The sequence below is a fragment of the Gracilinanus agilis genome, chromosome 1, assembly GCF_016433145.1.
Source record: "Gracilinanus agilis isolate LMUSP501 chromosome 1, AgileGrace, whole genome shotgun sequence".
NCBI classification, from domain to species: domain Eukaryota; kingdom Metazoa; phylum Chordata; class Mammalia; order Didelphimorphia; family Didelphidae; genus Gracilinanus; species Gracilinanus agilis.
In genome coordinates, this window is record NC_058130.1 from 704,565,037 (window position 1) to 704,587,123 (window position 22,087).

The window sequence follows — 22,087 nt, forward strand, 5'->3', positions numbered from 1 at the left end:
GGGTCACACAGCTGGGAAGTGGCTGAGGCCAGGTTTGAACCTAGGACCTCCTGTCTCTAGGCCTGACTCTCACTCCACTGAGCTACCCAGCTGCCCCCTTAAATGCTTTTTTTGCTTGATTTAACATAACATAGAATCAGCCCTTCACCATCTTGTTTGACCTCCTGAACACTTTCCAACTCATCAGTGTCCTTAATTTGGAACAATATAGGAGATGTGTTCTTTTATATATTTTTATATGTATGTGTGCGCATATATATATATATATATACACACACATATATATATTTAACCTATTACATGTAATAACAAATTTCCACACAAGTTTTCCTAAGTTATATGATCAAATTTATCTCTCCCTTTCTTCCCTTCCCCATTCCAACGCTGGTAGTTGATTAGATCTGGGTTATACATGTATTACCATGCAGAACATTTTCATATTGTTCATTTTTGTGAGTAATCTCATAAGGCCAAATAAACAATTGAAAAATCATATGCTGTCATCTGCATTTGGGTCCAACAGTTCTTTCTCTGAAAGGAAATAGCATTCTTTGTCATAAGCCCCTCAGAATTGTCTTGCATCATTGTATTGCTGATAATAGCTAAGTCTATCACAGTTAATCATTCCACAATATTGTTGTTACTGTGTACAATGTTTTCCTGGTTCTGCTTATTTCACCAGGAACTGTATTCTAACCAGGGTGTAGTATAGTGGAATGATTACCTCCTTATTTCTGAAAGTTTTGCCTCTTATTGAAGCCCAGGATCTCATTAGGCTTTTTAACTGCTACATCAGAATGCAGACTCACTGAATTTGCAGTTGATCAGTTCATCAATCAGTCCTTTGGACTGCAAGGTCTTTGAGGGCAGGGATTGTCTTTTGCTTCTTTTTGTATCCTCAACTTAACATAGTACTCATCACACAGCAGGCACTTGATAAATGTTTATTGATTGATTAAAATGCTCTGTCACCTATCATTTGACCACTCTTTATTCTTCCCTTTTTTGAAAATTGGGACATGTACCCTGCTCCAATATTGTGGGACCTCTCCCATTTTCCATGAATTTCAAATCAGTAACAGTGACTCATCACTTGCTCCTGCAGGTTCATTCAATTACCCAGGGATATAATTCATCTAACCAAGTGACTTGAAGTTTGTCAAAGGCAACTGAGTGTTCTCATACTCTTCTTTTTACTAATTAAATTATCACTTTTTTTTTACCTGTCATATCCAATTCAGAGATCACTTTTCTTGGAAGAAAAAAGCAGAGATGTAAGAGTTGAGCAGCTCTGACTTTTTTCTGTTATTTTTTATTGCTTCATCCACCCTGAGAAAAAGTCCCCTCTTTTTTTCCCCTTCGCTTAGCTAAGAATAATTGTTCTTAGCTTACCTGTCAGATTCAGATCCTTTTGAGCTTTATAATTCATGAAACTTCTTTCATTGGACTACTACTTTTTTGTATTTGTGCTTTAATATTTAGCTTTGCTTCTATATTCCAGACATTTTTTATAAAATATTCGATATGGTTTGCGAGTTTCCTGTGAATCTACACCAGTCTCTTTTGACAAATTCCTTTTCTCCGTTATTAGAATTGTTTCCTTTTGTGTCATCAGAAATTACTCAAATAATAATGCCACTTTGTGGCATTTTCATTTATAGGATCCTATCTTTCTCTCCTCTGAACCTTTTGAAATCTGCTTTCTCAAAATTTAGGGTACATGTCAGACAATGTTCAGATTTCCTTTCCTTCTCTATCACAAATTCTAGGAGGATATGATCACTTTCATCTGGGATTTTCATTATTTCCAAGTTCTTCCCTTTTAATGAGACTCATTCACAATAGAAATTTCTCTTGTTGGTTTTTCTGCCTTTTAAAGGATGAAATTATCCCTAAAACAAGTCAAGAAGTTATCTGCTCTGTTTTTGGCAGAGATAATTCTAGCATATGTTTAAATAATTTAATTTCACCATACAACTGTGTTATATTTCTTTTTCAGGCTTGTGGTGCCTCTGTACTATTCATCTATTTCTTTCTTTGTGGGCAATTTGCAGTATGGTCTAGTGACAAATCACTTTTGTTTCTCCCTCTGTTGACCTTTATCCAAATACTCTCTATAAAGCTTCCCCTTATCTTATAATTCCTAGATTTCCTTACAAGTGACATAAAAGGAAGAAGAAAGGCTTCCATTATTATATTATAAGATGACTTCCATTATTCCTACCTGATCTCCAGCCTCCTGAGGGAAGAAGAAAGGAGAGAGAGGGCCTTCTGTCTGACTACTTGCCTTCTATCTCCTGCTGCATGTGTCTTCTGCCTGATTTTTAATCTCCTTTGAGAAGAGGAGAGTACCTTTCATTTAACAGCTAACATCATCATCTGGTCATAACCTTTTATATCCTAGTGATTCTAAACCCATTATCCAAACCTGGTTTCCCATTCTCTGCCACTAGATTTCTTATTACTATTCCCCTCAATCCATGCACTCCAAAGTATGGGTATCTGTTCCTTCTACTGCTCTACATAGAGAAAAAAAACTTTCCTTCATCTTAACATCTTAAATTTTTCTTTTTCACTCCTTCCATTTTTTGGCTTTGCCTGAGACCTGACTCCTGGTAATGACAGTCTTTCTGGTTACCTTTTCCAGTACTGGCTGCACTTTTCCCTCATTCTCCTTGACTCACTGGTCAGGGTAAGGGAGTTGGAAAAGTTCTTGTTCCCTGTTGCCACTGCCAGGCTCTCCTCTTAGTCCCATCAGTCAGTAACTTCTCCTTCTTTGAAGTCCCCACAGTCTACATCTACACCCAGTCTCTACTTATACAGGCAATCGCATTCCATCCTATCTTCTGGAGATTGCCCCCTTTATTATCTCTACTCTATCATTTATCTTCCTGTCTTTTTGTCTATTGTCTATGTCCTGCTGCCTACAAACATGTCCATATTGCTTTCATGCTCAAAAAATTCACTTGGGGACAGTTAGGTAGCACAGTGGCTAGGGAGCTGGTCCTTGAGTTGGGGGAACCTTGGTTCAAATCTGGCCTCAGATACTTCCTAGCAGAGTAACCCTGGGCAAGTCACTTAATCCTAGTTGCCTAGCCTTTGCTGGTCTTCTGCCTTAGAATTGATAAGAAGACAGAAGGTAAGGGTTTAAAAACAAATAAAAAATTAAAAACTCTCACTTGATTTTTCCATCTCTGATGGATCTCATATCTCTTCTGTCTTTTATAGCCAAACTTCTTGAGAAAGGCTCTCTATAAGAGATGCTTCTACTTCCTCTCCTCTTTCTTTCTTAATTCTATAATCCTGCTTTTGGCTTCAATGTTTAACCAAAACCACTTGCTCCAAAGTTAGCCATGATCTTTTAAAAAAAAAAAAAGGTTTTTATTGATATTTTCTGTTTTTACATCACCATAGCACCCTAGTATTTATTCTTCTTGACCTTCCCTTCTTGCAGCTTTTGACAGTGCTGAATTTTCTTTCTTCCTGATCTAACTGATCTGGATTTTTTTATACATTGTTCTTTTTTTTCCTTTTCCTTTTCTTTATATAACCATTCCTTCTTGGTTTCCTTTGCTAGATCATCATCCATATCACTTGCCTAATTTTGAATGTCCCTCAAAGCTTTGTCCTGACCCTTTTTTTTTTTCTCAGTGACCTCATCAGCTACTCTGAGTTCAATTATCCTCTCTATGAATGATTCCCAGATCTTCCTATTCATTTTTGTTTTGCTAGTCTTTTATCTTACACATTTCAACCTGGGTGGGTAGGTATATAATGGGCAGTATAATTTAGTGAGCAGAGTACTGGGGCTTGCAGTCAGAAAGACCTGAATACAAATCCTGCTTCAGACACGTTGTTTCTTGGGCAACTCACTTAGCCACCCAGCTCAGTTTACTTATCTGTAAAAAGGGGATAATAATAGAATATATCTCCCAGGATCATTGTGACAATTAAACGAGATAACATAAGTCAAGAGTTTTGCTAACCTTAATGCACCATACATATGCTAGCAAAATAAAATGATGCCACAGGCATTTTATACTCAACATATCCAAAACAGAATTCATTCTCCTTCCTCTGAAACTCACCCCTCTTTCAGACTTTCCTACTTCTGTCAGTTCATTCAGGTTTACAACCTCATAATATCTGTTACTTCTTGCCCTCCCTGCCTTGATTTTTTTCAGTAATTTGGAGCTGAGGTCACTACTCAAAAGTAATTGAAGAGGGAATGAAATTGAGGTTCAAAAAGTCATTTATAGAGTAACACATGTAAGAGAGTCATTGTTTGAGGATTTTAAAAAATTATTGTATTTTGACCAGGCTCAGTTAAAATTCCATAGCATAAATTTAGAGTGAAACTAGCCTAATAATTAAAAGCATATTGCTTATTTATATCTCTTTTATGGTACTTAAGATTGTGCCCACCTTTTATGCAATATTTATGTTTCTGTGCCTTCTTCTTGTGCTAGATTGTAAGTTCCTTGAGGATAGGAACCACATCTTTTTCATTTCATGACTTTTACAGCTTAGCACAGGGTCTTATCATAGTTAAGTAGAAATCTTTTATATATTTTCCCACATCAGAGATTGTGTTCCATAAAGTATAAAAAGCCCACCAAAATATGATAGTATGTGTTCTTCTCTAATTTGGAAAGTCAGTCCTTCATCTAGTAACCTAGTAAGGGTTGGAGGTGGAATTTGATCACATGCTGGAGGTTTTGTTCTACTTAGTTATATGACCATAGGCAAGTCACTGAACCTTTGAAAGTTTCAGTTTCCTTATCTGTAAAATGGGAATTAATATACCTATACTATCTACCTTACAGGTAGATACAGAGTTGTAGTGCTCAAATGAGAATGCGTGGATAGTGCTTTACAAATATCAAAAGTGCTATATAAATCTTATTAAGCAGCAGCCACTTAAACTTAAATCTCCATTGATTTTTCTTCAGCTCATTTGCATAAAGAATTATGAGATTTTGAAAATCATTGTTATTGCATGCTTAGGAAGAACACTTGAGAACTAGTTGCTTATGGTTCCTGCTCTAATATGTTTCTCTTCTATAGTGCTGGCAAGATTCTAGTCTGTGGGTCCTCCATGATGATGACATACATATATAAAATTTTTAAAATTAATACAGTTTGTTATAAAATTATGGGGATTAATGGTAATAATGTAACAGAGGCTTGCCGGTCTTGTCACTCAAAGTTGGTATCCAGGGGCAGCTGGGTAGCTCAGTGGATTGAGAGCCAGGCCTAGAGACGGGAGGTCCTAGGTTCAAATCCGGCCTCAGACACTTCCCAGCTGTGTGACCCTGGGCAAGTCACTTGACCCCCATTGCCTACCCTTACCACTCTTCCACCTATAAGTCAATACACAGAAAGTTAAGGGTTTAAAAAAAAAAAAAAGTTGGTATCCATCTTGTCCCAGAAATCAAAATAACAAATTTGATCCATTTTCTTATTTGAACCACACAATAGTCCTGTGGTGATGTTCAGTTGTTTTTCAGTCATGTCCAATACTTTTTGACCTTTTTTGGGGTTTTCTTGGCAAAGATACTGGTGTGGTTTGCTGTTTCCTTCCCCAGCTTATTTTTCACATGAGGAAACTGGGGATAATTAGGGTTATATGACTTGCCCAGGATCATATAGCTAATAAATGTCTGAGGCTAGATTTGAACTCAGGCTTTCTTGACTCCAGGTCCAACTCTCTATTCACTGTACCACCTAGCTGCTGGGCACTACAGATCATATCACCCACATTTTACAGATAAGGTAACTGAGGCTCTCAGAGACCTGAGCAGTACCATTTGGGTGCTTCACTATACCACAGGGAAAGAGAACATCTGAGTTTGACTCTACTCTGTCACATTGTTATGTTGCACTGGGCAGATCATTTCACCTTTCTGGGCTTCAGGGTCCTCACTAGTAAGAATATCTGATGCCAGACTCCATTAAAGGAACTGGGTGTGCTTAGTCTGGACAGGAGGGGATATGATAACTAATGGCAGGTATCTGGAGTTCTGTCATGTGGAAGGAGGATTATATATTATTCTGCTTGATCCTAAGGCAGTGATGGGCAAACTTTTTAAAGAGGGGGCCAAAGGAAAGGAAATGCTCATCTGTCTGTCTGTTTCTAAGACAACTCTTTCGAAGTTTCATTGTATTATGTTCTACTCATTGCATTCATCAGATTAGGAATAATGTGTGTGTGGGGCTGAATAGAACATTTCAGAGGGCTGTAGTTTGCCCATCACTGCCCTAAGGGATAGAATGGAGAGCACGGGGAAGTTGTAGAACAGATTTAGGTTGACAAGAAAAAACTCCCTAATCATAAAACTTTTTATTATACCCTATGAAATGGATGAATTCAGAGAAACCTGAGAAGACCTTTATGAACTGATACAAGTAAAGTCTGCAGAAACAGGAGAATAATTTATTCATTGGTCACATAACATTATAATGAAAATTGACTTTAAAGGACTTAAGAACTCTGATTAATGCAATGACTAACCACAACCTAGACTAGAGGATTGATGACAGAGCCTGCTACCTATCTCCTGTCAGACAGATGAGGGACTGAAATACAGAATGACATACATTTTTTGGTCATAACATTCCATGACTGTCTCCACACAATCTCCACTCCACATAATCTTTACTACTGCACTAGAACTTTGGGTTCTTCCCCTGGCACCACTCTGGATTGGATTCTGAAAGGTTTTGGCCTTATCTTGCCTCTATTGAAGTGTCCTTATTCCCCTAGCATTCCCATGCTGTGCTCTCATGAATGACCTTCTTTCTAGGTTTTCTTTATATGTTCTCTTCTTCACGAGAATGTAAACTCCATGAGGGTAGGGACTGTCTTTTTTGCTTATATTTCTATTCTCTGTGCCACATACATAGTAAATGCTTTTAAAATGCTTTCTCTCCTCTTCTACCTCAGTGTATGGATTTGTTTTGCCTAATAAGGTATAAAGCCTTAAGGGAGAGTTTTATGTATTTTTTTTTTTAATTAAAGAGGTTTGAGAGGAGAGGAGACCATGCCTTAGTGGTACCAGAAAAGAAAAAATGACCATCGAATATATTTTTTAAAAGGCATAGAAGAGGGACATGTTGGTAGTTCAGTGAATAGAGGGCCTGGTCTGGATATGGGAAGTCCTGGATTCAAATATGGCCTCAGACACATTCTAGTTGTGTGACCCTGGGCAAGTCAACTCAACTACCTGCCTAGCCCTTACCACTCTTTGTCTTAGAACCAATACTTAGAACCAATACTTCTTTTTTTCTTTAGAATATTTTTCCATGGTAACATGATTCATGATCCCCCCCCCCCCTCTTTTCTCCCCCTTCCCAAAGCTGACAAGCAATTCCACTGGGCTATACGTGTATCACTGATCAAAAGCCATTTCCATGTTATTCATATCTGCAGTAGAGTGATCTTTTAACATCAAAATCCTAATCATATCTATATCAAACTATATGATCGATCATGTGTTTTCTTCTGTGTTTCTCCTCCCACAGTTCTTTCTCTGGATGTGGATGCTATTCTTTCTCATAAATTCCTCTGGATTGTCCTGGGTCATTGCATTGCTGTTAATCCCAAAGTCAAATTGTGCCACAGTGTATCTCTCTGTGTATAATGTTCTCCTGGTTCTGCTCCTTTCAATCTGCATCAATTCCTGGAGGTCTTTCCAGTTCACATGGAATTCCTCCAGTTCATTATATCTTTCAGCACTATAGTATTCTATCACCAACATATACCACAATTTGTTCAGCCATTCCCCAATTAAAGGAAATCCCCTCATTTTCCAATTTTTTGCCACCACAAAGAGCACGTCTATAAATATTTCTGTACAAGTCTTTTTCTTTATTATCTCTTTGGTGTACAAACCTTAAGTATATATTCTAAGACAGAAAATAAAGGTTTTTAGAAAAGCATAAAAGAGAACAGAATGAAGTTGAGAAATACAAATAAGTCAGAAAGTTTTTTTTAATCATAACACAGGTCTTATATCATAAACTCCTTATAAAAATTTTTTTCTCATCCCTCCCTAACAATTCTCAGTACCTCCACCTTCTCTCTTCTTTCTTTTTTTCTATTTGTTTTATTTTCTATTTTTTATTTATTTTATTTTATTTTTTAAGTCAAAGTTTTGAAGCTGACATTTTGAATTTGGTATATATTTAGAAAAAGAGTAGACTGTTGTAAAGATTCGTGGTTCAAATTGCCATCCTTTCTAGTTGTGCTTCGAATAGGAGATGTTTGTGTTTGTTAATATTTCTTCAAATTTGGAATACCCAAAAATATGAATTATTTTACAAAATCCAAAACAAAACAAATTAGAGCTATTAAAAGTGATAGAATCACCACTGATGGAGGTCTTGGAGTAAAGGCTGAGTGACCACTTGTCAAAAGTTGTAGAGGGATTTCTAGTTAGTTACAAATTGTCCTAGATGTCCTCTTAAGACCTTTTATTTTCAGTTTGCCCTGAGCATTTTAACAATGATCTGGATTTTTGTTGCAGTATTCATGTGAGAAAAAGGCTGGGAAACACAGCTTCTTCACTTTCTGTGTTTGCTACCATCTATTTGTCTGCTCTCTAGCAGCTACTGAACAATCTGATTAAAAGTAGAATATTTAGCTGAGAATTTGTTAAGATCCTAAGACTGCCCTTATGGTAGGTTTATACCTTGCACTTCCTTGTTTCAAAAAGTGTTGGCATATGTATCATTCCATTTTATCTTTTTAGTAACCTTTTGAGATAGCTAGGTCAGGTATTATTATCCTCATTTTACTGATGAGAAAACTCTTGGTGTACATGGGTGACTAAGTGACTTCCCCCAAGGTCATAAAGTAAGCCTAGTGGAAGGACTCCACTAGATCTTCTGAATCTAAGTCTAGGGAGCAGACAGTCTAATAGAGACCCAAATTACTTGGGTTCTATTTTGACTCTGTTGTTAACCAGCCCAGGAGGTACTGGGCAAATTATTCAATCTTATTTCCTCAGTTGTCAAGTTGAGGGGAAATAAGTGGCCTGCCTAGAGGCATTGTTTAAAAGATTTAATGAGATAATAAATGTGAAAGTACTTAGAAAAGTCCTAATTATACATTCCTAAGGTATTATGATTAGGAAATGTAAATTGAGTAAACCAGACCTAGGAAGACTTGTTCACTGTCTGGCTCTAGCTTATCCTTCTAAACAAATTTCTAATTATACTCTGTTATGCATTCTGTGAGCCAACCAAACTGGCTTATTTTGCTGTACATATATATATTTTAAACCTTTGACAGCTTCAGCTCCTCCCTCTTAGAATCCCTTTATCCTTTTAAGAGATCAGATCCTACTTCCCACATTGCTCTGATTTCTATAGTTAGAAATCTCTTTTTTCTGCTCCTCCGACCTATCTTATTTGGTATTTTTGTATTTATTTATTTGAGTGCATGTCATTCCCTCAACCTTAGCCTCACCAAATAGAATGTAAACTACTGGAAGTCAGGGACTTTTTATTTTTGTGTTTACATATATTCAGTTTCTCTTATATTGGGTGTTGTGTTTTGTTTTGTTTTGTTTTGTTTAAACCCTTACTTTCTGTTCTAGAAACAACTCTTAAGACAGAAGGACAAGAGCCAGACAAACAGGGTTTTAAGTGACTTGCTCAGAGTTACATAGCTAGGAGTGGCTGAGGTCAGATTTGAACTCAAATTCTCCAGACTACAGACCTGGTCCTCTATCCATTGAGCTATCTAGCTGCCCCTCAGTAGGTATTTAATAATGTTTGTTGAATTGTTGCAAGAAGTGTTAGGCCATTATTATTATTGTTGAAGTACTTGCCCTAGTTATATGGTATGTGTTCCAGAGCCAGGACTCAAACACAATTCTTCTAACTTCTGATCTATCCTTTCTATTACACCACACTTGGAAATGAGTGTTGTAGGGAATTTCTGTGCTGAGGAATGAGACCTAGTGAGATCATATATGGACATTTCAGAGTTTGAACTGAGAAATTGGGATTTGAAGGGGAGGGGATTTGAGGGCCTTGGCAGCAAACTAATAATAGCTGACATTTAAATAATGCTAGATTGGCTAATTATGATTATCTTAGTTGACCTTCTTTGATAAAGTCTTGTCTGGTAGCTTCTATTACTCTTATCTAAAAGATGAGGAAATTTAAGCCTAAAGTGGTCAAGCATCAGTGATTTGTTCATGGCTACACAGCTAGGGAGTGCTGATGATGGTCATATTCTGCTGTGGACCCTAGGCTATGCAGCTATTGGCATTGACATTCATGGAAGCCTAGGTCCAGTGCCTAGAAGTTCTTGGACTTTCTGTGAGATTGAGGAAGTCATAATCTCTTTGTGAGAGATTTCACTTCTGAAATGAGGGACAGTGATTGCTGTATCTCAAGGATGACTAGGAACATGAATGAAATAAATTATTTAACACAATAGATTTTGGTCTAAGGCATAGTGTGTCTTTGAACAAGAAAATTTGACTTTATTTAGAAAGTTTGGTGCATTTAGAATTAGAAATTAGGCCTTATCTTTTTTTTTTTTTAAACCCTTACCTTTTGTCTTAGAACCAATTGGTTCCAAAGCAGAAGAGTGGTAAGGGGTAGTCAATGGGGTGATTTTCCCAGAGTCACACAGGATTAGGCCTAATCTTTACTGTTTTATTTTTTTCTTACTCTCCTTACCCCATCATTCCAGTTGAAAAAAAGAAAAGAAAAACAAAACTCTTGTAACAAAATGCATTGTCAAGCAAAATCGATTCTCCTATTGGCCATTTCTAAAAAATTATGTCTCATTTTGTACCCTGAATCCATTACTTCTGTGTCATACCCACTTCTATGTATGTAGCATGCTTCATCACCGGTCCTCTGGAATTGAGGTTCTTTTTTTTCTTTAGAGTTCTTAAGCCTTTCTAAGTGACTGGTTTTTAATTGGTAACTTGTTTTTCTACTTCTGCTCATTTCATACTATCAATTCCTAGGTCATCCCAGCCTTCCCTGGACCATCCCTTTGGTAGTTTTTTTTTTTTAATAGCTTAGTAATATTCTATTACATTCATAGATCATAATTTGTTCAGTTATTCTCCAATCAATGGGCACCCCCTTTGTTTCTTATTCAGTGTGAAAAGAATTGCTATAAATATTTTTCTACATATAGGTCTTTTTCCTCATTCTTTGATCTCTTTAGACCAGTGATGGGCAAACTACGGCCCACAGGCCAGATGGGGGGCAGGGAACCTGAAATGTTCTATCTGGCTGCAGTGACATTATTCCTAATCTGACGAATACAATGAAACTGCGAAAGAGTTGCCTTAGAAACAGACTGACAGATGAGCATTTCCTTTCCTTTGGCTCCCTCTTTAAAAAGTTTGCCCATCACTGCTTTAAAGTATAGGCTTAGTAGTTATATTGCTTTGTTAAGGGGTACAAACAATTTAGTAACTTTTGGGTCATGAATTCCAAATTGTTTTCCAGATATCTGGATGAATTCACCCCTCCACTAATAGTGCATTAGTGAGTCTATTTTCCCAAAGCCCTTCTGGTATTTATCGTTCTTTCTTTCTTTCTTTCTTTCTTTCTTTCTTTCTTTCTTTCTTTCTTTCTTTCTTTCTTTCTTTTTTTTTTTTTTTTTTTTTGCCAACTTTTCTAGTCTGATAGATATAAGGCAGAGAGTTGCATGAATTTGCATTCCTCTAGTTAATGGTGATTAGGAACAGTTTTTTATGTGACTATTGATAACTTGGATTTCTTCCTTTTTAAACTGCCTGTTAATATCGTCTGATCATTTATCAACTGGAGAAAAGCTCTTATTCTTATAAACTTGAGCTGCTTCTTTATATAGATTGGAAATGAGACCATTATCAGAGAAACTTGCTGCAGATCCTTCCCTCCTCCCCACCCCCCCAGTTATATGCTTCCCTTCTAATTTTAGTTGCATTGATTTTTGTCCTGGCTTTCCCTTTGATACCACTTCTGAGCCCAGAGCAAGGTGGATGTGTGAGGGCTAGCTTTGAACTTGAGTCCTTTTGGATCTTTGGAGGTAGTTGTGATATAATGTTCTTTGATTCTCTTGACTTCTTCCCTTCTGGGTTTGGAAGCACCTTTTTTTGTGGGGGGCAACTAACTGGAGGAAGGCAAGATTGGAGGCAATTGGAGAGACAGGAAGGAGTGACAGCCAGGATAGCTCAGTGTATAATGGAAAGTGGTAAGGGGTTGTTTGTGGGCTGTTTCTTTCCAACACTTGACATTTTCTGTATTCAAGCCCCTATACCAGGTGCTTGTGGATGATACATAGTAGTGTAAGATCCTGCCTCTGCCCTTTACTTCTAGTTAGGGACACAGTAAATATGCAAAGGCTAAATAACAGCACAAGCCAGCAACGTAGGGGATATTACAGAGAAGTATATGACTGCTTGCCAAATGAGCAGTCTAGACAAAAAGTACTCTGAGCTCACCTAGGGGAGAAACTGAGAGTCTGTCCATAAGTATTCCCAGCTAATGTATGTCTTCATTGATCAGCTCTTCGAAAGGCCTGCTGCCCTCTGGTGGACACTGTGCAGTCTGCAGCTTTTGTCTAGTCTATCTATATTAGCCTGATTCTCTTACTTATTCTGGGCAGAGACCACTCAGTCCCTCTCATGAGTATTCAAGGAGGTCCAGTACTCTAGGTTACTTTCTTCTGCTGCATGCTATGGGGGCTTCATATAGAAGTAGAGGAAACCTCAACTTAGTGCCTCTAAGTCTTTTAGAGATTACTGATAGTTCCTTAGTGATCAGATCTCTCGTTTCTTATATAGTCCTTTAGGATGTAGTCTATTTGAGCCTGGTGACTTGAACACCCTGAGGGCAACTATGCTGGGTGACTGTCTTTTCACTATTTTTTTGAGCTGGGGGAGTTCTGCTTCCCTTTAACCATTTTTGTTTTACCTGTTATTGTACCAAGTCATTCTTTTTAAAAGATAAAACAAGACCCCAAAAGATCAGTTATTTTTCCTTTTCACTGTCATCTCTTGTAATCATTCTTACTTTTATGTTCAGCAATCCTCCCCCTTCTTTGATCCTTCTCTTGCTCCCAACATAGCTTAGAAAAGCCTTTTCATTGTCCTTAGGATTTACTGCCAACCTCACTAAATTCTAGAGTTTAGCAATTCTTATAGAATTCTTACAAAACTCTGCCGTTCTTATATTCATCCTCAGTTGGTATGTTCTTGAGTCTAACTCAGCATCCTACTCATACATTTCTGACCACTCTGAGATTTATTTCTAACTTTCCTCAAATATAGTACCCAAATTATCTTCTTATTTGTGTTCTTTTTTAGAGATTCTTCCTGGATTTCAAATTTATGCAAGTTACTTGAATTCCATAAGTAGATTTGAATCTTTTTCCACCTTCAAGCCAGGCTTATCCAAGATGTCCATTTGGTAACACCTTTGATCAGATGGTCCTTAATGTAATGAGTAAATCATTAGCTTTTAGAAGAGAAGTTTACATCAAAGAGAATCTGTTAATTGGATTGCCAGACCTTAAATATTCTGATAAGTACAAATCTAGGGCAAATACCTATAGGAAAACAGATTTGAAAGAGAAAAAATGCCTTAGTTTCGAGCCAGAAATGACATTTAGGTCCTGGCCTCCCTAGAATACTAAAGCAGTCATCCCCATTAATTCAATACCATTATTGACCTCTGGGTCACATTTTTTTTTTCCTGCCATAACATGATGAACTGATTGACCCTTCTTTGGACCTGGAACCACCTCATATTGGCAGAACTGAGGTTTACACACAGTGGTATGTGTACTTTATCATTAAGATATGATATTGGTGATAGGAAGGACCACAAGAGTGTTGCCATCCCTTTGCCCATAGGCATCAGAGGGTCACTTTGAGGGCAGTACCATCTAGCCAGGGAAGATGTCTGAGCCGTAGCCTTCTTGATTTGAGATGCTGCCCAAGGCAGTCCTGACCCACTTTTATTTGGGAGGTTCCTATGAACACAGGGCGGGAGCAAAGGAAAGGGAGATGTGGAAACTGAATTCCATCCTGTTTCTTGCCTGGAAAAAAACTTATCTTTCATTTTTTTTTTAACTAAAAAAATTTTTTTATCAAGATTCTTGCTTTCATAGCAAGGATATAGGGTGCAATGCTTTGTATCAGGTTTGTGGGGAGGAGTGTAGCCATTGGCTAAAGAGAGCAAAAGGTGATCCTTACACAGCAAGAAGTTTACTTTCCTCAAGGGAATCAGTGATGGGGGCTGTTTTTCCAATCATTCCCCAGTTCCTCCAGTAAACTTGATCTGGTCTGGGCCTCCCCATTGGAGGGGGTGTGTGTGAAGAGATGGGGGAATCTGTTTTCCAGGGCAAGATCTGAATGCTGTGTTGCGCCCACTCACTGACCTGCTGTGGTGGCTGTTGGCATAGACCAGACAGGGTGTGGTAGATGGCGAAGGGGTTACAATCCCAGCCCCTGATTCTCTGCCTGGGATAGTGCTGCTTCTCTCTATTGTAAAGGAGATCTAAACCTGTTGACTTCAGTTTCTTGCCCTGTAGTGGAAGTGTCTTCAGCCAGATCTTGAGAGAGAAAGGGGTCCTTTAGGTACCAGTCTCATTGAATTAGAGATAGATTCAGGCTGCTTGGGAGAGTGGGCAAAGAGACTTTCCTTGAAGTTTTTCTCTTGGTCAAGGGCAATACCATTCTCTGTGTTCTTCTTACCTCCACAATATAGATGGGGTAGGTACCAACTTACCAGACACATCAGTGAATTGATGCCCCTTTCAAGAGTAAAGTAGAGCCAAGTAATGACATAAGAACTACAAAGAACAATGGTGGATATAGTGATACTTTCTTGCTTTGTGATATGTAAGCAGCTCTCAGCATGTAGTTTTCCAACAGCTCCCCCCAACCCTCTTCCCACCTCCTCCCCTTTTTGGGGCCGCAGTTTCCCCTCCTGGGTTTGAGCCCAGAGTAGGGTGGATGTGTGGGGGCTATTGGAGCAGCATCCCTACAGCCGTTTTTTAAGTTACTGGAGTGCGTGGGGGAGGTGGGGGGGGGGGGCGCCAGGATTTTTGAAGCCCTTAGTTGAACTGCTTTGTTACTTAACCAGCCCTAAGCCCCACACCATCTCACTTTGCAGTCCAGCAGTTTAGAAGTTATTCTCTTGTTCCCATGAAGGAGGTGGCAGAAGCCATTAGGTAATCAGAAAGAACCCAAATCTTGTTGTTTCTACCTCCACAATATCTCTTTCTTCTGTCTCCTTCCTACTTACATGGCCATCATTCTGATGCAGGACCTCATCACCTCTTCTCTGGTCTATTGTACTAGTCTCCTAATTGGCCTCCTTGCCCCTCTTCAGTCTGTCTTCTACCTGGACGCCAGAGTAATTATCCTGAAGTACACATCTTCTGACGTCACTCTTTTTCTCAGTAAACTCCAATGGCTTTTGGGTTTAATTTTTAAAGTTCTCCACACTGTAGCCCAATACTACCTTTCCAACCTTTACACTTTAAAATTCAACCAGACTGACCTTGCTGGCCTTCACACTACTTGCCATGTCTTGTCTCCAGGCCTGGAACATTCTATGCTTTTGCCTCTTAGAATTCCTCATTTCCTTCAAAACTGCTCAGTTACCAATTTCTCCATATAGCTTTTTCTTAGTCTCCTAGGTACTAGTGCTCTCTTCATGAAATAATTTATCTTATATTTATCTTGTATTTTGTGTACATATTGTTTCCCCTTATAAAATGGAAGGTCCTTGAGGGCAGGTGCAATTTAATTTTTGTTTTCATGACACACAGAACCTAGCACAGTACCTGTCTAGGGCACTAGAGACATGAGTAAAATTAACTACAAAAACTCTTTGTGGAGAGAATCCTGGGCCATAGCGAGGCTTGGTGGTGGGGAGATGTGAGGTTTTCTTTCCCCAACATGCCTGAGGCTCTGGGATATATCTTCCTCTTTGAAGTTGTAGACTATCTGTTCTAGGGAACTTATTACTATTGACTGGGCTGAAGATTTTGGGATAGAGAGAGGAAAGGACCCTAGAAATTTATCCCCTGGATCTCTTTTCCTGGGGTGTGGGTATGGGGCCTGTCCCATGGTAGGAAACAATGATTTTTGCAGAGATTTGTTGGATGGCCATGGGATGACACTACTTATGTGAGTTTCAGGTATTCTTTCACAATGAGCTAATCTGTTCTTGTTTGTTCTTAGGCTGGTGCCACCTTGCAGAACACAAAGGAAGACAGTAACCAGAGCCAAGAACCAAAGAAAGAAGATGAGTATGCAGAAGACAGCTCTGATGAAGAGGTAGAGTTCAAGTAACCTTTTGGGATAAGATAGGGGCTATGATATAGCTGTAATATGAGTCTTCCTGTTCCTTCCTTCTTGATTTCCAAATGATTCTCATCCTGGGCTTTGGTTTGCTTTTGGTCTATGCCTTACTTTCTCTTATATATAGTATGATTCTTTATGTTGGGTAGTTTTTGAAAGCAAACTGCCCATCCTCCCAACCCCCAGCTAGCTAAAGCTAGAGGTGGTAATGGCTTAAACACCACGAGTTATATGTTTTCCTCCACTACTAAGAAGCAAATCAAACTCTTCAGATGACAGCTTTTTGGTGGGATTTATGCATCTTTGCATGAGAGGAAGCTGAGAAGGATTCAGGGACTTCATCCTATCTCATATATATAGAAAGTCAATCAACAGGAATGTGGGTGGGCCTGCTCAGTGTCCAATGATTTCATGGTTATTTCAAAGAAAGTAGAAGATACAGCCATATTCTCAAGGTGTTCACACATAGTCTAGTTGGGAGAGTTAAGACTGGCAGACATGAAGCAATTAAATAAGACAGCTTTATAGAGAACTCTTTTTTTAAACCCTTACCTTCTGTGTGATTCGAAGGCAAAAGAGTGGTAAGGGCTAGGCAATGAGGGTTAAGTGATTTGCCTAGGGTCACACAGCTAAGAAGTGTCTGAAGTCAGATTTGAACCTAGAACTTCCCGTCTCTAGGCCTGGCTCTCAATCTACTGAGCTACCCAACTGCCTCCTATAGAGAACTCTTTATTGAGCATTTTCACTCTGTGCATGAGGGAGAAAAAAAGAGGTATGAGACTCAGTTCCTTCTCCCAAGGTTTTCACAGTTTGTCTGAGTAGACCACATAGATACATGTTAATATATCAAATGATCCCTGGTTTCATCAAGGGGTATTCCCTACAGGAACATGAATCATAATAACCCCTAGACATGTTCATGGATGAACACTGGGTAATCCTTTGTGAGTAGTTGTGGTTAAAAAAAAAGTGTATCCCTTGGTGGCTCCAATGCCTCCTGCACCTAGGTAAGTGAGTACTTGGGCAGTAGAAATCTTCCTAGCTTTGTAGGACCTGCCAGAGCTTGAATCCTGCTGACATAGCTTTTGAGCTCTAAAGAATATTTTTTGTACCACAGTATGGCACTCTTAAGAGAGCCATAGTTAAGAGTCTGTGCCTGGGTACTAGATTTTGTGGTAAATGCAATGGTAGTTGGCAGAAGGCAGAGGTCAATATGAGCTGGTAGAGTTAGGGAAAACTTCCTAAAGGAGTTCGGACTGGAACTAGTCTTCTGAGTATTGTTCTCTATGGACCTGGGACCTGGCTTTCTACTCCCCATCCAGAAGCCTTTATCAAACTTCTGTCTTCACAGGCAAGTGAATATTATAGAAATCAAGTTAACTTGTGTACTTGAAGAAGAATATCAGGCCCTGCCCTCCTGAAGTCTGTCATCAAAAGCCTTCATCAGGCTGGGACTAACTTCCTGGTGGAGTAAAAAGGAAAGAACACTGGAGTAGGAATATCTGGAAGATGTGATCCTAGTCTTTGTTATGCCATTGACTGGCTACTTGGGCCTTAGTTTCATTATTTGTAAAATGAGGATCAAAAGTCTTCCCCTCTTGGCCTCAGAAGGTTGGTTAGAAGACTTATGAGATTACAAATGTAAGCAGCCTGTAACCTGCAGAACCCACTTAGAGTTTTATGGAATTAGGGGGTTTATGGCCAGGGCTCTTTTCTTCGGTCTTTAGTACATGGGAGTGTGGGTACTACAATTCTTTATGTGGTGCTTCTCTATGCATGGAGTGGGATTGGGCAAGCCCTGGAGGGGATCGCTTGTCTTTGGAGCAGTATTGGCTTATAGCAAGAATTGCCCTTTCTGAGGCCAGCCTCTGGGTGTTTCTGGATGCCCTTTGTGGAAAATTTGTGAAGGGGTGGAGGAACTGTTGGATTCAAGGTCAGATAATATTATGCAGGCTGTAGTGATGAGAATCAGATCAGAGCTGTTTGGTTGTTTTGGTGTTCCCGGAGGATTGGTGTTGAGGTATAGAATCCTAGAATCCAACCAGCAAATTAGTGGGCTAACTTCCTAGGAGAGCAGCTGCTACTAACCATGGGAAGCTACTGCTGGCGTGGGAAGTGTCATTGGTGGGGTTGGGGGTTATGCCTGAACAAATATTCTGGCTTAGGGTCTTCTGCCCCCAGGTCTGGAATAAAGCTTTGGGAGCTAGGGAAATATATGAGGACAGAAAATGTGCACTTGTGTAATGTCTCAGACATGCCTGGGGGTGGGGGAACCACAAGCTGGCCAAGGGCTTTTGCATGAAAGACTCTCAAGGCTTCTCCTACGCAGCAGATCCAGCATCAGCATCTCAGCAGGAGAGGCTCATTCAGGACCTGGTGACATCAGTAGTTTCCTTTAGCTTTTTCTCTCTCTTCCCAGATTCCGGTCCTCCACCATCCTTATAATGTCCCCTTTTTCCCTCTTACCTCCATTTCAAGGCACAAGCCTCTACGAATTTGTTTAGTGGAAGCTGATGCTTACTTTCAGTGTGCAGCTGTGTTTCTGATCTGCCTAGTGTGGGGGGTTGATGCCCCTTCCAGATCTTCTGCCTTTGGTTCAGTGGGTATTTTAGACTTCATAGGCCTTCTAGTCTAACCCTCTCCTCTTATAGGTGAGAAGCTTAGTCTCAGAGATGGGAAGTGAATTGGCCCAGGATCATCTAAGTAGTTGCAGATCTAGGATTTGAACTCAGGTCCTCTGACTCTAAATCCAAAATTCTTTTTACTGAACCATATCTTTCTTTGTCAAGAGTTTAGAATCTTTGTGTGGGAAAGAAACAGTTAAAGAACACAATAGGACCATGTAGGATCAAGTGATAAGTTGTTTAATGGAGGCCATAATTACTCTAGACAGTCAGGAATGGGAAGGCTCCATGTTGTCTGGAATTCATTCCCTTCATTCGACACTGACCCTTCTTTGTCCCAGGTAAAGATTGTTCCTACTCCCACAAAGATCTCAAGACAGACTGACTGATGTTCCTAAGAGAAATACCCCCTTCCTATTACTGAGATAGCCCTAGGGCAGCAATGGCAAACCTTTTAGAGATGGAGTGCTGGCTCTGACACCCCAAGACTGAATGCCACGGGCCTCCCCATGTGTGGGACCCCACATCCCCTCCACTTCCAGACAGGGGAGGGAGAAAAGGCTCCCATTGGGCTTTTGGCAGGGGGGCAGGTGATGAGAGGCATGTGTGAATAGGAAGGAGAGTGGCCTAGGCTCTCCACTCCTCCAGCTATGTTCCATGCTGTGAGCTATGCTCCTCTCCAACCCCACCCTGGGCACCACCTTCTCCACAGACTCAACAGGCTGCCATCTGTGCCACACCTACATGCTGTATGTGAGCCCCTTCCCACCAGCACCTTATCCCAGACAGGGGAGGGGGGGAAGCTAGCCCTCCTATTGGGCCACTGGGTGGGTCATGTGAGAAATGTCCTCAGGCGCATGGAGAGGGGAAGGGGAACAGCTCCATCCCGGGCCTTCTGGCTTTCTGGTAATGAACTCTGGTCTGCGAGCTGCTGCAGGTATGCCCACAGAGGGCACACATGTTGTAGGTTTGACATGTTTGGCCCTAGGGAGTAAACTGGGGTCAAGGTACATCAGGGAAATGGAGATGGGTTAAAAAGGGGAGGACACAACTTTTTTGCCTCCTAAGGGTGGCATAAAGTGGGGAGGCAGTTCTCAGTTGCCTTTGTGCTAGACTCACTTAGATAATTGTTTCCTTTTTCCTTTTAAGAATTTTATTTAATATCTCTTGTGTTTATATCATCTTCATTTCCAAATTTATCCCTCTCCTCTGCCCCTTATCCAGTGAGCCATCCCTCATAGAAACGATGAAAAAAAGAATGAGAAAAAAAGTTCAACTGAATCAACCAGTTAGCAACTGAGTCTGAGAGTATGTGCAGCAGCCCATATCCATAGTCCTCTTTCTCTCTGGTGGCCCTGTTCATCTTGATTCTCCTCCAAGGACATTACAATTAAATAATACTGACTATTTCCCCCTCTCTTTTCATTTGATTTGTTGTGGTTGTGTTATGGTTTTCCTAGTTCTGCAGATTTCACTCTTCATCTATCTTCCCATATTTCTCCAGATTCTTTATTGCTCAGTGAGCATCTACTTTATTTCTAGTTTTTTGCCTACCACAAAAAGTGCAGAGATAAATGTCTTAATGTTTGTACGATTTTGCTGTCTTTGACTTCCATGGGATGGAATCTTTGGGTTAAAAGCATATGGATGTTTTAGTCAGTTTCTTAGCATAGTTCCAAACTACTTTCCAGCTCCATTGGGCCAGTTGACAGCTCCACCAGTCGTGTATTATTGTGTGCCTATTTTTCTGCAGCTTCTTCATATTTGATGTCATAGCCGGTTTTTTGGGTGTGAAATGATGAAACTTGAGTTGTTTGATTTATATTTCTTTTATTTAGTGATTTGGAGCAATATTTATGGTTATTAATAGTTTGTAATTCTTTTGATAACTCTGTTTATAATTCCTTGACCTTTTATCCATTAGAGGAATGGTTCTGTTTCATATATGTATGTTAATTCCTACATATCTCCAACCCTCTGACCCTTATCATAAATATTGTTTCAAAATTTTTTTCTACCTGATGCCTTCCTTTGCTGTGTTGATTTTGTCTAGGAAAAAAAACAACTTTTTTAAGCCTTTACCTTTTGTCTCAGTATTATTTCTCAGGCAGAAGTGTGGACTAGGCATTTGCGGTTAAGTGTCTTGACAAGGGTCACACAGCTAGGAAGTGTCTGAGGCCCTATTTGAATCCAGGTCTTCCTAACTCCTGTCAGCATCCTTCCCCATAGCTGCCCAACTTAAAGCTGGCTCCCTGGTTCCTCTTCCTTCCCATGGCTAATGGTAGTACTGTGGGGCCCAGCCAGAGAGGTGGAAAGTACTTCCCTTGTAAGTACAGGGTGCTGTCCAGGCTGCACTGAACGTTGGGATTTGTAGTTTTTATATATTTGAGTAGGCCCAGGACTCTCTTGGACCTCTCCCTGAGGAGGGGCTTTCCTCCAAGCTCCAAGATTTACATCTTATCAATGACCACTATTCTCCCAATCCAGTGCTCTTAGGGCCAAATGACCTGCTTTGTGGCCCCAATAAGTGACTTTTTTTCTTCTTAGGACTGATAGTGTCAGGTCACTGGCCTAGCCAGGAAGCTCTTCTCTGTCAATTCCTAATCTTTCTTCTCTCTTGGGACATGGAGGGTAAAAGGAGGAGTCTCCCTTTCCACCCCGATCCCTCCAAACTCTGTTTCCTCCCCTTTTAGCTTGTCCTCCTGTTCACTTGGCAGCCGACTGCACGAGCCTTGGCTGTCAGCCCGATCCGGTCTCTGCTGTGCCTTCAGAGAACAGAGACAAAACAAAATAAATTGGTTTCCTGGCCGGGAGCAGCCGGGCGCGCTTCGGATGAGGGAGGGAACGAGCTCAGTGGTGCGGCTCTTTACCTCCCCCCACCCCAAGGGCTCTGGCTGTCAGCAGCCACATCCTGTCAGCTACTTTTTTTATATTTTGTATTTTATAAAATCAATGATGATAGCAAATAGAGAACAGAGGTGAGAAGGTGGGTAGAAGTTCCATTAGAATTGGGTCAGGGGTATGAGAGTCCCAGTCCTGACCCTAAGCAGCTCCTCTTTTCTTGTCCCCCATCTTTCCCCCCTTGAGTCCTACTGTCTGATCCCCTTGCCCACTGGGGGGTGG

General features: G+C 40.1%; 1 protein-coding gene across 1 annotated transcript in view; it reads left to right on the plus strand.

Moving 5' to 3' along the window:
* BOP1 (BOP1 ribosomal biogenesis factor) overlaps window positions 1-22,087 on the plus strand; it is a 69,625-nt gene that overhangs the window by 6,810 nt on the left and 40,728 nt on the right. Inside the window, 1 exon segment of the mRNA XM_044669555.1 lies at window positions 16,221-16,316. Within this exon segment, the coding sequence (XP_044525490.1) occupies window positions 16,221-16,316 (96 nt within the window).